Source organism: Lepisma saccharinum, chromosome 10 (assembly GCF_977018435.1).
Source record: "Lepisma saccharinum chromosome 10, izLepSacc3.1, whole genome shotgun sequence".
Classification (NCBI taxonomy): Eukaryota; Metazoa; Arthropoda; class Insecta; order Zygentoma; family Lepismatidae; genus Lepisma; species Lepisma saccharinum.
Window position 1 is genome coordinate 34,774,536 of NC_139238.1, and position 18,602 is coordinate 34,793,137.

The window sequence follows — 18,602 nt, forward strand, 5'->3', positions numbered from 1 at the left end:
CATTATTTCTATTTCTTTATCCCTTTTCTGCCTCCATATCTTCTCCTTTCTATGTTTCTTTATCTTTCATTCTTTCTCCTATGTTTCTCTATCCCTTTCTTTCTTCCGATTTATTTCCCTCTCTGCCTCTGTACCTCTTGATTCTATGTTTCTGTATCTTTTTATTCTTCCTATATCCTTCTCCTTCTGTTTCTGTATCTCTATTTGTTTCATTCTTCCTGGTTCATCAAATTTTCTGCCTCTATATCTCTCGTTTCTATGTTTCTTTATTCCTTTAGTTTTCTCTTTTTTCTGCCCGCGCTTTCTTCCTTCTCATATTTCTGTATCTCATAATTTTATCTTAGTATATTTTGCTGTATTTAGCACTTCCTCTGTTTCCCTTTTTCTGTCTTTCCATCTTATTTTTCTTTGCCACTTTTCTCTCTCTCTCTATTTCCGACTCTCGTTCATTCTATCTCCTGCTCCCTATCCCTCCATCTGTGTGATTCTTGCTCTACCATAAATAGTCCTGAATATTTCCCATGGGTGCTCTGGGGGTGGGCGGAGACTAATTCACAGAAGCGCGCTATTTCACGCTGTATTTCATTTTTTTACCTCTCAAGGCACTCTTCCATGCCAACTGGCCTTGAAGTGCAGTGTGCACACATGCAGTTCTTTAGGCATAGAGTGCTGCTTGGTGACTCCCAGTAGTGCAAGCGAGTTGCATAATCCTGTTGTACACTCAGGACTCATAAAATGAACTAGGAAGAAGTAAGTAAAAATATGAAATATCGCAGCCTGTGGTACCTTGGTACAGTCGATGGCAAAGATAATAGTAGGACAATTGTCCATCAAAATTTTCAATCTTTTAATTCTATACATCCGGTGTTAAGGAATGGAATTCTGTTGGTGCGAAGCAACAGGCAGGCATTGCCCTCTGCTTATTGACCTTTTTAATTCCAAGTCATGATCGTGCCATTGTGGAATACAGACTGAATGAAAATGGTAATGGGCAATTACTATTAATTTTGCCGTTGAGTGTACAGTAATCAAATTCAAGTATTCATATTCGGAAAGAACGACCTTACATATTTCCAAATTTCACTAATCTTACTTCCTTCTCTACTGTAATATATATGTTACATAAGCTTTACACTCCATGATGAAAACATATTTTATTAATGGGGATATTTTATTGTTGTTAGGGCATATTTAGAATTTTAGGTCATAATTACAATAAATAATTATAGAAAAATTTAAACTTTGGTGGTCAAAATTACATATTCGTTGACGAGCAATGTGTTGTACATTTTTTTAAAAATGGAGAACGTCTTTAGATTGAGAATATACAACACACGTGTTCCTAAACTCTGAAAGTTATCTGTAAACACTTACCTCATAAAGCACCACTCCACTAACTTTGATTCAGAGAATACAAATTCATAGTTGCCAATTGTGACTGTCAGTTTACCTTTACATGTATTTTTATATAGTATACTGGCAGAATACAATTGAAGGATTTTGCTATGCAAGAAGGACTTACTATAGCTCGACCACAAGGAAAAAAACCTTCCGTCAAAAGCGTTCGCGCATCTTCCCTGTCGTTATCAGTGCTCGGGGCAGTGTTGCCAGGTCAGACTTGAAAAAACCGGGAGATTGTTCCTTTGGAAACCAGATCTGCTACAAAATCCGATGATCTAATAGTAGCGGATGAACAACGTTCTCGGGGGCGGCATGGACGTGCGCACTGGGGGGCAAGGGGACGTCCACAGATTTTTTCCAGAGAGGGGGAAACAATGTACTTTTATCAGGCGGGTAAACGAGGCATAATAATGTTGCCCTCTCAAAAAACACCATTTGAGTTTGAAATTATCACGTTCCTACATCCCTATTATAATAATGGAATGGATGTTAATTACTGTGACTGAAATCAACTCGTACGTCTGAAATAACAGGTACTTTTATGTCAACATTAATTTTCCACAATCTTTCAAGTCGAATGCTAACAATAACAATTTAATTTGCCTTCTGCTGGTTTTCGGTGCACAGCTATCGTTAGTGCTGGGCACGCGTCCTGCACCATAATGAGAAAATGCATTACGTATGTGAAATATATTTGGTGAATTAGACAGCATGTTTTCCTCAATAATTCAAGATAGCAACGCTTATGCTAGGGTGCCACCTATCTTCCCCATCTGCTAGAAATACACACACACACACAACACCCACACCCACACACACATATATACATAGATGTATAAAATAATTTGCCCACGCTACGAAGTCAAGTTTTCATACCTAGTAAGGCAAGGACGTTTCACTGTGTTTGGGTCACTTCAATCCATTTCATCAGTTTCTCATTGATCCATATTGTCGTACTTACCAGTAGAGGCACAAAAGCGACGTAAAATAACTAAAATATAAATAGCTTTTCGGGTGGGATGAAATACAACCATCTAAAAATAGTAATGTAGTAATAGTAATTAAATAATAATAATAATAATAATAATAATTTCTTACCACAATTGAGTATCGTTTGGCATAATTTCACAGTTCAAACAGCATTTTTCATGGCTGAGTGGAGTTCCACTCTACCTCTCCCCTTCATGTTCAAGTCAGATGAGCAGGAAACGTGTTTTTGAGCAGGCCGGTGGAGGTTCCATAGCAATAGTTTATTAAGGAATTCTCGCGAGAAATCAATAGGTCTGGCAACACTGGCGTGAGTCGCGTTGAAGGCTCCTTCCCCCTGTCCTTTCCCCCACCCGTAGGCGCGGTGAGGTTCTGCGCAGGTTTCTTTCCTTGCGGTTCCACTATACTTGTACATTTCAGGGGTTATATTTTTTCATTGTTTGATTGATTGAGTTGGTGTTTTAAGTCTACTTTATCAACAGTAAGGTTAATCGGGACTAGACCTACAGTTTAAAGCGGCATCCGAACCACTATGTGCCTCCATCAGGTATCGAACCCGGGACCCCTTGATTACAAGGCAACGACGCTATCACTGCTCCATCGGCGAGGCCCCCCCTTTTATATATTTTTTTCGATACATGTTTCATGAATCATATACAAAGAAAAAAATATAAATAAAATTACTTCTAAAGTGTCAGTCTGTTTCTTACCTCTGGAACTGCCCATATCTTTAATTTTAGTGATTTTAGGTCATAAAAATGATAAATCTTAGTTCTTACATTCTTGATAGAATTCCCATTAGCGAAAGCGAACCTAAAGAAAACTTAGCAGAAGTGGAAAACAATTAGGAGGAAAATGTTACCTCGACAAGGCGCCGAGCGAAGCGCCTGCAACCTGGCGGTGAGTTCTTCAACCTCCTCTCCATCTTGTAGCACCAGATGGTGCCTCACCACCAGCCCGTCGGTTCGCAAAGCTAGATCAACGGCGTGCGCCAGATGGGGCCAGTAGCCATTCTCTGAGAAGGAAACAAAAGACTGGAAATTAATCGGCGGAATTGGATTCCTTAAAGGAAAGCCAGCTTACAAAAAATAACAAAACACTATCTGGTATCAAGGCTAGATTTAGGTATAACTGCTAGTATCTACAACGAAATTTACAATAATCTACATTCAAAATTTAACACTGCCTACAAAAACATGGCGTAACCGTTTCTTTTCGTGAGCGCATGTGCATTCATGCATTTCTGTGCTGTATTTAGAATGAAAATGGGATCGGTAACCACTTGTGCAACATTGTTCATTTTGTTGATTTGGTGTTTTAAGTCAACTTTATGCACAGTAAGGCTAAGCGGGACTGGACCTACAGTTTAAAGTGGGATCCAAACCACTATGTGCCTCCACCGGGTATGGAACTCGGGACCCCTTGATTACAAGGCGACGACGCTACCATCGGGGAGGCCCACTTGCAACATTTAAACACACGCATATTCATACATATTAAAACAAAATGACAAAAATAATTTTTGCTCTTAAAAGGAAAGCTTGATTTTTCAAAATTTCAAGACATTGTTGAATAATCCGATAAAACCCATTGTTTGGCGGTTTAAAGTGCCTAAGTAAAGGAAAGAAAGCAATTATTTTCTAGGGTAGGTTTCTGTATTTTAACTTCAAGGTTAGATAAAGTACACCGCAAGGTTTTCTGAATGAGTCATTCATCTCCTTTCAGAGTGGCCCTTGCACGATACATTAATCGGTCAGCATATAAAAATACAATTATATGTTGCGTGCATCAGATTATAACTTTATTTAACGTTGTGACCAATTAAAACTACAGATTAAAGCAATAATAGTGCAATCAAAGTAGGCTTCACCCAAAATATTTTATGCTTGCTAGAGGGAACAAATTGTGTGGATATTAATATGTCGGACAAATTTACAATTCATGATGGGTTAAAACAAGGAGATGCTCTTTAATTTTGCCTTAGAAAACGCTGTTAGGAAGGTAAAAGAAACAAATGAAAGAGTAAAATTAAACGTTGTGACTCAGCTGTTAGCATATGCAGATGATGTAGACTTACTGGGGGATGATGTAAATACAATTAAGAATAATGCTAATATATTTTTCAAAGCAGCTAAAGAGATAGGTGTGGAAGTTAGAAAACAGAAAACTAAATACAGGGTGTTCCAAAATGAATATCGGGGTTTCAATGAAGTATATCTTCTATTACATATACATTACAGAAATGAAACATACCTTAAAAGGAAAGGTAACTCAAACAGTTTTTGTTTCTACTTCGCAGATGATGTTTCGTAACTCCGCCGCAACACGGTGCTAGTAGTAAAGATGGAGATGACTCCTGAGCGTAAAGCCTTTGTCTCTTCGAATTCGCAAGGTGTAACTCAGCAATTGGAGCGCAACGTACTTTTCGGCGGGAATATGGATGTGATCCCCCATCGGATAATAACATCCGAAGATGGTACAACCAATTTAGGAATACGGGATGCCTGTGCAAAGGGAAGAGCTCCGGAAGACCACGTCTACCAGATGAGCAAGTGGAACAGGTCAGAGCAAGTTTCGGTCGGAGTCCCAGGAAATCTGTAAAGCGGGCGAGTCGAGAACTGTCAATGCCGTCCACCACTGTTTGGAGGGTGTAACGAAAGAGATTACACATGAGGCCGTACGGTCTACATCTGTTACAGGCCCTAAAACCTGAAGATAATGTGACCCGTGCCAACTTCTGCGAAAATGTACTGGACATGGAAGATGATTTTCTTACAAGTGTGAAGTTTAGTGATGAAGTTTCATTTCATCTTAGTGGACGAGTGAATACGAAAATCCACACCAGACAGTGCAGCACATGAGGGATTCGCCAAAAGTGAACGTCTTTTGTGCTCTATCCAAAGAACAAGTGTATGGACCTTTCTTCTTTGTGGAAAACACTATCACTGGTACTGCGTATTTGGACATGCTCCAGCAATGGTTCTACCCTCAACTGGATCGTTAGCAAAAAAAAAACATCATCTGGCATCCGCCCCCACACTTTCATCGTGAAGTACGGAATTGGTTGAATGCTGTTTTTCCCCAACGATGGATCTGTCGTCATTGTGAGGATGCCGTGGCTCTTCTGCAATGGCCCCCAAGATCTCCCGACCTCACCCCCTGCGATTTCTTTTTGTGGGGGGTATGTAAAGGTTAGTGTATACGTGCCAACGCTACCTGCCGACCTCCCTGAATTGCAACGCGGGATTGATGCAGCTGTGGAGTCTGTTACAACAGACATGCTAGCTTCAGTGTGGGAAGAAATTGCCTACAGACTAGATGTGTGCCGTGTCACAAGGGGATCCCACATTGAACACTTGTAACTTGTGACAAAAACTGTTTGAGTTACCCTTCCTTTTAAGGTATGTTTCATTTCTGTAATGTATATGTAATAGAATATACACTTAATTAAAACCCCGATATTCATTTTGGAACACGGTGTATATGCTTACAGGCCGAAACCAAGTGTTAGGTAATAATCAAAATCTAATTATTGATAACAACTCGTTTGGACCAATTTCCAAATTCAAGTATTTAGGAGTAATACTAACAAATGAAAATGATATTAAAGAGGAAATAAAAAGCAGGCTTAATTCAGGAAATGCATGTTACTTCTCTCTTCATAAACTTTTGTCTTCTCGTTTAATATCTAAGAAACTAAAAGTTAAAATATACAATTTTGCCTCTAATATTATATGGATTCGAAACTTGGTCCCTTACATTGAAAGAGGAACATAAATTTGGAGTATTTCAAAATAAGATCCTTAGGAAAATACATATTTGGGCCTAAAAGGGATGAGGATACAGGTAAGTGGAGAATGTTACTTAATTTAGAACTACATAATTTGTATTCATGTCCAGTTATTATTACTATAATTAAATCAAGAAGACTTAGGACGGCAGGCCATGTGGCACGAATGGGAGAGGAAAGAAGAGTTTACAGGATTCTTGTTGGGAAACCTGATGGTAACAGACCTGTAGGAAGACTAAGACGAAGATGGATGGGTAATTTTGAGATGGACCTAAAGGAAATTGGTAGAAATGGAAAAGAGTACATACATCTTCCTCAGGATAGGGAGAGATGGAAGGCCTGTGTTGCTGCAGCCATGAACCTTCGGGTTCAAGAAGGCTAGAGAGTTAGTTGCTACGTCCTCGTGAGTGTTGTGAAAGCCACTTATGCTACGTCCCTTAGGTGCACTGCTTAAATATTAGTATACGACGGCTACAAAATATTCAGGGTAATGGGTTCTTACTTTAAGGATGCCAATCAGAAAACATAATAGCCAAAGGATATGAGAAAATGCGAGTCTATATTCTGAAAATCTTCACAGTTTACAGAGATTATATGTTCGAGGTAATAAATATATATGTTTATATGTACATAGATTATATTATTTTGGTAAAGAAGAAGTTTGGCTTCTTCTTCTTTCTTCTTCTATGACCCAGGTCTTCTTCTTCCTTCTTCTAAGAATATGAATTTATTGTATGGGAAAAGGATAGGCTTCTTCTTCTTTCCTCTAGATAAATCTTATTTGGATTTCTTTTTCCTTCTTCTTCTTTCTTCTAAGAATATAAATTTCTTCTCTAGAAAAAATATAGGCTTCTTCTTCTTTCGTCTTCTAGATAAATCTTATTTGGATTTATTTTTCCTTCTTCTTCTATGACCCTGGTCTAATTCCTCTACCTTCTTCTCTCGGAAAAGGATAGGCATCTTCTTCTTTCTTCTTCTAGAGAAATCTTATTTGGATTTCTTCTTTCCCGCAAGGAAACAATATGGATTCTCTATTTCTTCTATATTTGAAGAATAGATAATCTATTTTCTTATTTCTTCTATTTACATCAACCATATATTTCTTATATCTTTGAAGAATGTATCATCTTATATTTTCTTCTATCTTTGAAGAATAACTCATCTATTTTCTTATTTATTCTATTTCCATCAACCATATATTTCTTCTATCTTTGAAGAATGTATCACCATATATTTTCTTCTATCTTTGAATAATAAATCATCTTCTATTTACCCTCTTTTCACAGGCATCGAGAACTGAACCAAAGCTCCAATAGATTCAGGGGCGACAAATATGGATATAGCGCCACCTCCTATGCCAAACCGAAAAGGAACAGCCCAAGATCGCTAAAGGAAAGCGCTACCTGTGGCCCAGTGCGTCTAAAGGAACGAGCGCAGCCGTAGTGCTTTGGGGCGTCTAAACTTGACTGTAGCGCCACCAAGGACCAAACAACCAAAATCTGGCGATATACTCCTCGCCAGAGGTTCAAAAAACAAATTCGATCGAGAGATCGAATTAAGACACAGTTTTGAACTAGCATCTCAACTTCTTAACTTTGCTGTACGTTTAACATAGGACAAATGTTGAGACGCGCTGTTGGCTTTGCTCGCTTTTCTAGCCACCGAAAATCTTTGGTATCGGATGATATCTCTAAAAGAAAATCAACCGAAACTCACTGATGCCGATACAGATACATCGGTATCGGCTCATCCCTAATATTTACCCATTTCACATGAATCATACAAAACACGTATCACAAACACTGGAAAACATGTCATTACAACAGACTTCAGTATTACAAATCCAATCCTCGTAATAAATCCATTATTTAAGAATAATACCAGTTTAACATGTTTGTAAATTTACCCTGCGTCGTACCAAAATCCAAGTCCACCATATTATTAAAGATCTTGTTATGTTCAAGAGCCTTTTTTTAAAAATTGGTGAACGTTTAAACATTTCTGGTTTCGGAATTATGCATGTAAGTAAGCTCTATGACCCTTTGTAGAATGAACACTGTAATTGAGCTAACCTTATAATACAGGACTCAGCATTTAGCGTAGTTTTTTTCTGCCACTTTTGGCTAATCGAGACGATGAGGATGAATAATCTGATGAGAACATCCATGCCCAGGCCGAGAATTCCAACCCGGGATTCGTAGAGCTCTGTGCTAACCAATGCATCACTGAGGTTAGCTCTTTAGTGAAGGCTATGCGAAATAAGCGCTAAACCTCGAAACAGACATTTATAAGCTGAATAAAAATGTGTTATTTGTCCCGAAACAACACGAAACGAATTTAAAATACGACCGACCGTGATTTAGTGGTAAGGACCAAGAATAAGGAAATTGGCAAAAAACTCACACCGTAATAATGTGACATGAGCCAAGACAAATATGGCGCCATAAAGTTGAAGGGATATAGCATATTTCACCCGTGAAGATTTTCTTCACAAGTTACCTTTTCTCGTAATGATCTCTGACCTTTTTTTCTTCTTCTTCCGTCTCTCGCATCCGCCGTTGCCACAGCAACCGCTCGTTGCTCTCCAAGAGGAGCTCTGCCAGCCTGAAAGCGATGTTGCTTTGTGTCTTAACGATCTTCTCCTTACGTGTTACTTAACTCTGCTCCCTTTTCCTTTCTGTGGAGTGTTTCACAGTTTCAAAGCTCCTGGAGGGTTTTACGAAAGGTGAGAGTGACAACTTGATCGTAGGAAATCAACACATTCCTACGATCAAGTTCGTTCCAGAAACGAAATGCTTTGGAATCGGATTGCACGAGGATAGCTGCTTAAACTACTTGTCATCGTTGGACGATTCTGGTACTACCATAATCATTAACCTGTTGTCTTTTGCTTGTAATCCGTTTCTATCTTCTTTCATTCTTATGTACTGCCTTCCTTACTTCCTTCCTATCTAAGGTCCGCTTTAGACGAAATAATTTTCTTTAGAATTTTTCTCATCTTAACATTTATGCCATGACCAAAAAGCTACAGTGTAATGTGAAAAATCTTATGGCATTTCAGGTTCTCAAGGATAGGCTCGGTCCGTAGCATTTTTCGTAGCGTAACCAATCAGAAGCGACCTGTAGGTCACGAGTGCAGTTGTAATGGCGGCCGCGTCAAATGTAAATGTCACTTCGCATTTTTAAAAGCTGATAACTATTCAACCGAGAGGAATAATGTTTCTAATGAAATTGTATTAGGTACAAATCAATGGCGCTGCTCTCACACACAATTTATAGCGTATACAGAACATGAATGGAAGAATAAATGAGATGTTTCAATTGAAAACACCAGGTACTGGCTCATCTCGTATGCCTTCTTGCTCTATATATTATCTAACGTTCTCTGCATGTTTAGCATCGCAAGCGCAAATGCCAACCGGAATGTTACAAAAATGTTCCCGTGTAAAGTATTGTGCGCTATAAAAATTGCTCTAAGATATTTTGAAGTATTTATGCTAGTAAAAATACTAAGAGAAATGTTTTCGTCTAACGCGGGTCTTAATCATCTCCATCTTTTCCTCGCAGTTTTTTTTCTTTTGCTTCTAGCTTCATCTCTCTTTCTTGCTTATTGTTGCTCTTTTTGTCTTCCATCTCCATAGGCGGATCTATAATTTTTCTGCGAGAGGATCATAATATGCTGCAAGTTATATAAGATGTAACCTTCTATATATATTTCTATCAAACTTTGATATTTAGGGTCGCTTTTCCATTATTCACTTTTGTGAGTTATATAAGTTATAATTTATAAATTATAGAAACAATATACAGGGTATCCCATAAGTCTGGAACCATTGGAGGTGAACAAAACAAGTTCATGTTAAGAACTTATTATTGTACAGTAACAGACATTTCTGGGTTGTAACGGCCCCATTTACTTTCAATGGCCTCGCTACAACCCAGAAGTGTCCGTGACTGTACAACACAGTTCAAGAATGTGTTCAAAGTCCCCACCAGCAAAATAACTTGGATTCTCTCCTCCTTAGTCAGTGCCATAGTTTACCTGTAACAGAAAATAGGATAATATGAACAATACCTATGGTCCCAGACTTATAGGACACCCGATATAAATTACGTGCGTTGTTCAATAAAGAATGATCAACATTTTTTTATTCACATAATTTCTCACTCTAAAAGTTAATTTTATCTTACATTGTTAGCTACTGGTTTTATTGTTTTGATTTCAGTTGTGCGCCTGTGACAGCAGTGGAGGATGAGACATGTTCAGTTCCGCCTACGGCAATAAGGTCCATGCAATGCTATAGGAGGCCTATGGAGAGTCTCTTCTTTCCTATAGCACAGTGGTTTGAAATGTTTAAATGGGAAAGACAATCAATTTTAAAGGAAGGTGGACCTGTAGCTCCGGTCCATGTTCTTACGGGAGGAAACATCAACATTCTTGCTGTCATTGTGAAAGAAGATCGTCCAATAACGTTAAGAGTACTATGAGAAACGCTGAACATTTCATTGGGTGCCCATCCCACACGTTGGTAAAGAAAAAATACACATGTATGTGCGCTGTGGGTTCCAAGATTACGATAATGCACTGATGCTCATCAAAAATGTTGTTTCTCAATATCACCATAAACTATGTAAAGTGTGTTCCTCATCCTCCCTATAATCAAGACGTGGCCACATGTAACTTTTTTCTCTTCCCCAATACGAAGTAACGCCTTCGCGAGAGTTATTTTCCATAATCAGAAGCAGTAGCGAAGGCGATTCTGAAGGACCTATCAAAAGACGGTTTCCAGTGTGTCTTTGAAGACTGACTAAAACACTGCGACAAGTGTTTGATTGATTGATTGATTGATTTGCTTTAATTTTACTTCGCTTTTTGTGACACTTTTGTCTAATTTGCGAAGATGGGGATGAGTTATGATAGGATAAATGGACACACAAACATCCATGCCCAGGCCAGGATTCGAACCCGGGACCCCTGGCGTCGTAGCGCGATGTGCTAACCACTCCGTCACTGGGGCCGGCTCTGCGACAAATGTGTCGCGTCCAATGAGGACTACCTTGAGAAAAAAAGGCTCCTCAGCTACGAATTTGGATATTACAATGTAAGCTTGACTTTCCACACATGACTCTGCGTGATTGATTTTGTTTATTTTGCTTCGCTTTTCTGCCACTTTTGGCTAATGAGTGATGATATGATGAAACTAGTGAAGAGACACTCACAAAGAATATCCATGTCCGAGAGCCCTGTTTATATGTTCACATGTACGTATACACACACAAAGGCAGTCAAAAAGTAACGCACAATCCACTGTAGCTCGGGAATGGTAAGGACTAGGAAAATGAAATTTTGTAGGTAGAAGCATTGGTCCTTTACAATATAACCAACACCTCAGATTACGAACAGAGAGGCCAGAGTTACGCGCAACGGACATCAAGTTGCATCACGATAGCGCACGACCGCATGCTGCAGTCATGACAGTTCAGAAGATTGACAAACTGTGATGGACAGTGGTGACACTACCCCCATACAGTCCTCACCTAGCGCCATCGGATTTCTATCTGCTTGGACAACTGAAGGCTCATCTGCGTGGGAAACAGTTTTGAGATGACAACGAAATCATTCCGTGTGTGAAACAGTGTAAAAAAGCTGTGTAAAGACCAACCTCAAGAGTTTTACGAATGTGCATTCGTGTTATGGAAACAAAGATGGCTGCAGTGCAGTGAAGCGTGGATCATACATTGAGTGACACTTCCAAAGGACCAAATGCTTCTACCCACAAAATTTCATTTCCCTAGTCCTTACCATTCCCGAGCTACAGTGGATTGTGAGTTACTTTCTGACCGACCTTTGTATATATTCCTGTGTATGTATGTTTACATGTACGTAGTACACTTCTGCTAATATTATTTTATCTGAATTATGTACTGTATAAAATTGTACTGGTATACTTTACGCAATTGTCAATTCTTTTCTATCTTTCTTTTCTTCGCTCTTTCCTCTTGTAATCTATATTGTTATAATTGGTACTTGTGATTTTTTCACACCACTATGTACGCCTACTGTAATTGAAGCAAGAGCTCTGTTATAGGTGATAAGTCAATAATTGAGGTAATATAGGGGAAAGTCTTACAGTACCGGACACCCTAAGTTTGTTGACAATAATTAGAAAATGAGCAAGTTCAAAACACAAGTATGGTACTTCAAGACATTCTATATTAAGAATAAGGAATTACTGATGAAAAATGGGAACCAAAGTACGAATGAGATTGCAAATAAAAAAAAGTAACATTTGTAGAAAAGCAAAAATTGTCGTCCAGTACCGGACAGGCTATGTGTTAGATTATAGGTTAATCGAAAGCATAAATTTAAAATCACCGAACACCTAAATGCAGTGGCAAGCCACTTGCCTACAGTTTAGCATGATTCTTGCAACGTTCGCAAGTAAAATAGAAGATGCTTTCCTCATCGACACGAGAGACATTGCACACATTCTTCATTGAATGTCTCTCATCGGAACTGAAGTCCAGGTGTTTTATCTTCTTAATAAGTGGCATGTAGTCTTCATCCTCTCTTGCTTACCTTGTACCGTAAAAGTGCGCGATGTGTTTTCTCGTTTCATCTTTCCAACGTCCTGCATGTCTCGTTCATTTCTTCTCTTCTAGTTTTTCATTTTCTTCTTCTTCACAGATCAGTGAACGAAGGTCCTGGTTCAGAGGCTGTGGAGTTGCTATTGCTCCGTGCTGAATGTGTTGATGTGGCAACTGGCAGATCATTCGGCACTGGCGTCGCAGAGACCTGGTTCTCATTAGGCTCAGTAAAGTTCTCAGAGGGGAGGAAATCCAAATCGATAAATGTCACTCGATTCCTACGAAAAAGACCGAACAGCAGAGAGTTGACTGTGCAATTTCCATTCTACAGATGGAAGAGAAGGCAAACGAGCGCAGCAACACTTTCGCCACTTTTGGCTAATTCGTAACGAACCTTAAAGTTCGTGGGATCTTAAGAGTAGCTAGCAGGTTAATCAGTTAATTGATGGGGTGATGTAAACTACTCATCATTCATCCTCTTGATGAGACCACTCGTCATTGACATGACGAGTTATTGCTTGGCATGCGAAAGGTACAAATTACACAAAAGGAATTAAACTACTGAAAAGACAATGGCAACTCGTTGGATTTTGTGAACCGTTGAACCTGTATCATGGCTGGGTGTAGGATAATTACCTGTCTATCTGAAGTCACTGAGCTGAATGAAAATAGCGAAGTCCTCTGTAAGCTTCTCTCTAACTGTTGACCAAAGCGTGCTTCCACTATCGACCTCCTGTCTTGCTGACCTCCTCTCTCTACCAACTCAATTCCCAAAGTCCAGTCACTTCCCAGCTTGTCTCACCTCTATATTCCCTGGCCATCGAGCTCTTCCTCGATGCCGAATCGCCGAATCGTGTTTATTATAATTGCTACCATGCAAACCGCTGACACCAAACCCAGAAGTATTACCTGCTTCCTGAATACTCAGGAGGTTTGCATGGCACAACACAATGCATTGTAAACATGCCTAAGAGGCTTGAGACAGCTGAGAAAAACAAGTGAATGCCCTGGTCAACATGAAGCGTTCAGAGAGACTTAATAAAATAAACATACAATCTTAGGGATTGATACGTTCGCGCCTCCTAGGAAAAATTTTCTCCTTTGAAAATTTAAAAGTCAAATCGCAAAGCTTGACATGACTCAGGTTCGCCAATTCCATATATTTTCTTAAAAAACCCAAATATACAAAAGAAATACACCATAACATAACTTTCCCTTGTTTGCCGTAGCCTGAAGGAAAATTTTTTAATTCCCTAAACTTTATAATGAATAATACCCTTAATACTAACAAATTCGTATGTTTATACGATGTAAAAAACAATAATATATACTATTATAGGACTAGAAATCACAAACGTTCGTGTCGTTAAGCGAAAAAACTCTTAATGTACCACATTTTGTGCGTACGTACTGTTTATTATGTATAATTGCTCATCCATTTGCTCCTAGTCAAGAGTCTGTGATGCCTCGCCACGCGGTAACGACTCTGTGTGTTCCGCGAAGCCAACGGCTGGAGCGGAGCGTCTTTGCAAGATAGAACGGAATTCACAATGTTTGTTTATATTGCCGCTCGATATAAACTCTTCAAAAAAAAATAAAAAATACCTCAAAAAGGTGCACAAGTAAGTACAGGTAAGTAAGCATGTAAAACATTGTCACATCTCACTGTTTTGTCCGTGTGAAAGCCTGATTATATCAAAGTGCGTATGTTTTACAAACTACGTAGCCACTGTACTCCTAACATCGTTGAATATATGAACTTGCACGGCTGTGTTGCACATTCCAAGGTAGTATTATACAATATTCAATGCATATAGTGAGTTACACTGAGAACTGTCGCTGGTAAAAACTTAATTATAGCGTTCAATTTTCTTTTCTACATTAATCTGTACACTGTATACACATCTATGGCGTGGTGAATACCTTTGTATGACTGCACACAAAAATTATTAATCTTGCAAGTAACACAACTATGTGCTTGAGTTATAAATATCAAAAACAATGTTCTGCGAACAAATGTGTCGCTTTCAATATTCCATGTTGGTGAGAGAAGGAAAAAAAAAATATAACGATAATAACTGCATGCGACAAACATATGCATAAAATATTGGCACTAAAGCATGCTTTCTAAAATGTTCGAAAGTGCTATAATTATGTTATTTGTATTGCTTGCATGTCCGTTTATTATTCAAAGTGCAAAATTTCATCTTAAAAAAATTATGCACTAATTGATGCTAACACTGGTCACTTGACACCACTGGTGCTTGTCGCTTCCTTGTAGTATAATGTAAACTTGAATGCATATGAAACTGGTTCTCATGCATGGCACAAAACTGAAAATGTATATAAGGGCTATGGAAAAGTATTGTTTCCCATAATGCATGTTAAATAACCAAATAGATACACATGATAGGAGCTCGCATGTGTATGTGTAGAAACACTGTAGCACAATTCTGTAATTATTGTTTGTGACCAAAACTGCTGTTTGTAGAATGTATGTTTTCTCTGCTTCTTCTTCTTTCTGGATTGCTTGTCGTCTTGACTGCATTGGGGCAATGTAAAAATGTAGTAAATTACCCGTAGAACTTGGGAGATGGGGGAAAAGTTGTTGTTTGAACTGCAGTGTGGAGGGAAATTGTATCTAGCTCCATCACTAGGTGTTGTTGATAATGTGTAGTCCGCTATACTGGGAAATGTATGGTTGACTACATCCTTTTTGTAAAAGGTAGTCTCCGTGTAGTAATAATTAGAAATGTCTGCATGTCTCCCTCGTAGAATGGTAATCAGTCTTTCTGCCTGGTAATAGACTGCCTGCGGATGTCCGTCACGAAAAATGCCCATGGATGGTGTAGGCATTGCTTGTCCATGGTGCTCCGTATAGACAGGTTAGGTTAAAAGGAAAAATTATGACAAAGAAAGGAAATTGCAATAGGATGGGTATATATAATTCAAGTATGCATGTACACAAAACCAACTAATTTCCACTGCCTTTTCTTTAAAATCAAATTAAATTGTCTCATCAAAATTAAAATATGATTAAAATAAATAAATAAAATAATTGCCATAACTCTTTGAAAATAAATAAGGAAAATTTAAATAAAATATCCAACCGTAATTAAAATATTAATGTCCATGATTAATGTGTTGCCTTAACCTATTAATTATTACTGCGCTGCTCTGAATTAATCTGTTTCGCAAGCTGATGATGCTTATAAAAATAATATCCTAAGGTTGCGGTTAATAACACATTCCAAATAACAAAAACTAATATAGACATAGGCAAAGGGTTTAGAATTAATTCCTGAAATGAAATGTTCTTACTAATTGATTGATTAAGTTGTTTTAAAGCAAGTTCAAGCGAAGTCCATTGGGGAATAGTGAAATCAGATAAATTCTTGGGAATATTAAGTAATAACTCAATTTCCTGCATTTTGACTTGTTCGAAAGCTAAAATTCTTGTGTGTAAAATTTGTTGATCCACAATAATTTGCGAAAAATCCTGATAATTAAAAAATAGAGATTCCCCTTCGTTAAGCTGAATTGATCTGTGCGTGTTCAAATTATTATTCAAATTCTGAATAACAATAAATTGACCTGAACCTGATATTAAAATACCATTACGTGTCCTAATAAACTGAAATAATTTATTGTCAGTAATAGATTTCACTTCAAAATTACAAAATGGAGAATTAATAAACAAAGGTAAGTGTTGCAAGCATGTTCTAAATTCTGTTGAAATTATAAAATAAATTATGTTGTGAACCCTTAAAATAAATATATAAAATTTGAGTTGTGCAAAGCAAGCTATTAGAGTGCTAAACGGTTGCTTTGACAAGCCTCTAATGGCCTCCTAATAAATGATAGGCCGGTGCAATTTGCCGTGGTTCATTAATATGCAATGTAAGACAAAAAATTCAGTAAAAACTACTTCTGACTTTTGTTGAAACTCCAGGTGGTAACAAATATAGCATCAGGGAATTAAAAAAAAAAAAAGGTGATATTCAAATTTGAAACACAATAAAAACAATAAAACTTTCTCAATTTCAAATTTCCTTTAAACAAAATAAATTTATCCACTCAAAACTTCTTGAGTCCGCCGTATACCTCAAATCACTTGGTCGTGTAAACAGACCCGCCGCGGAAAGGTATACTTGACCCATATAAGAATGGTGTGTCAATCCCTTAGGTTTGTCCAAACAAAATAAATAGAGAATAGTTATGCAATATATTAGAATATAAGTACAAATTACTAATTATTACCTACTGTACTAACATTAACATGAAGTTAATCAGTAAGAAGTAATGAATTTCATTTCTGCATTGTCGAATAAGGTGCAAATTGGGTAAATAAGCTAATTTTCCTAATAATAAATAATAATAATAATTTCTCAAATTATAACATTTGTGGTAAACCACTCTGTTTAAATTTGACTAGGCTAACGATGCCGTGGCGACTTTTGCTGCACATGCCTGTGCCAATCACCGAGGCTTAGCCTGGCATGTTGCTAATAATCTTGATTACTCTAAGTGCATAAAGTGCTAAAATTGCCCTTTTGTAGAAATTTCCCTGATTTTATCAAAATTTCGTTTATCTCTATCCTGATTCTAATGAAAAAAATACGTCGATTTCCCAAAAACTTACTTACTATAAATATCTCTATGAAAAACGGTAAAATTTTGCGAGAAAAACGCAAAAAATTCGTCTTGTTGTTCCTTTGAAAATTATTGGTCGTGATTAGTCTGAAGTACATAAATGCGACGTTTTACGGAAAAATTTATCTATATAGAACAAAATATCCCTAACATTGTTTACATGAACTTCTATCGTAAAATTCAAATTCTGATGGCTATATGCGTAACTAAACTGTTTCCCTAAAATTTTACTGAACGAACGCCACTAACTCAAAAAAAATATGCAAAGCCTGTGGTAAGTGTTTTCTAAGCTCCCAGCGTGTTCAAAGTACTCGGGAGAGCGCTTGAGTGCAGAAAAGGAATTCGCTGATACCAGACATTCTAAATTGTGCAAGGTTGCATTTTGTGGTCGCTGGACGTAACTGAAAATTTCTCTATGGCGACAACGAGAGCTCTGGCAAGTTTGCTGCCGTGCTCGGCGACTTCGGGTACGTTCGGGTGCCGTCGGAGAGGTGGAGGGGAAAAGGTCGCTGCTTGGAGCAGCGGGCATAGGAACGGAGAAAGAAAATGCAAGGCGATGGTTCGCTGATACATTGAATGACGCGTAACTGTTTACAAAACTTTAACTTACTACGAACAAAGTCTAGTAAGCGCTGCGGGAGTTCGAAATAAAGTCAAGGACTTTGAAATGACGTAATAAATTGGATGGAAAGAAAAAAACTTCGTTGCGCTTGCGAGAGTGTGTTACTTGAACACTTCCGTACTGGTAAAATAACAACAGTTGGGAAGCTGTTAGCAAACTAAATGACTAATAAACCTTGCATAAGGTACAATCAAACGTAAAAAATGAATTATACTTAAAATTTGAATCGTAATTAATATAAAATTCTAGGTGAACATGAGGTCGTAGAAAATATGGTCTGTAAACGAAACAACAGGTGCGGGAACCTGAAAATTTGGCTTACTTTCTGCTTTTAAAGTAACACTTGAAACTTTCTTGACTTTTACTGGTAACTGATTCGCAAATGACTCTTTAATTTTTACAACTGGCTGAACACAGGATGAAATAGGCAATTCACTTTCCACTTTGCAACTGTTTTGAACAAAATTAGGACCCTTGTTTACGGCAAATTTCTGAACTCTATCTTTAACGGATAAAATATTCTTCGGCAAATCTATACTGTCGTCTTTAGTGACTAAACTA

The 18,602-nt window shown here is 37.9% G+C and overlaps 1 protein-coding gene across 1 annotated transcript in view; it reads right to left on the reverse strand.

The window, feature by feature from the left end:
• LOC145994061 (retinal guanylyl cyclase 2) overlaps positions 1 to 18,602 on the reverse strand; it is a 317,639-nt gene that overhangs the window by 93,745 nt on the left and 205,292 nt on the right. Inside the window, exon 4 of the mRNA XM_083130147.1 lies at positions 3,251 to 3,403. Within this exon, the coding sequence (XP_082986273.1) occupies positions 3,251 to 3,403 (153 nt within the window). The remainder of the gene's footprint in view (positions 1 to 3,250; positions 3,404 to 18,602) is intronic.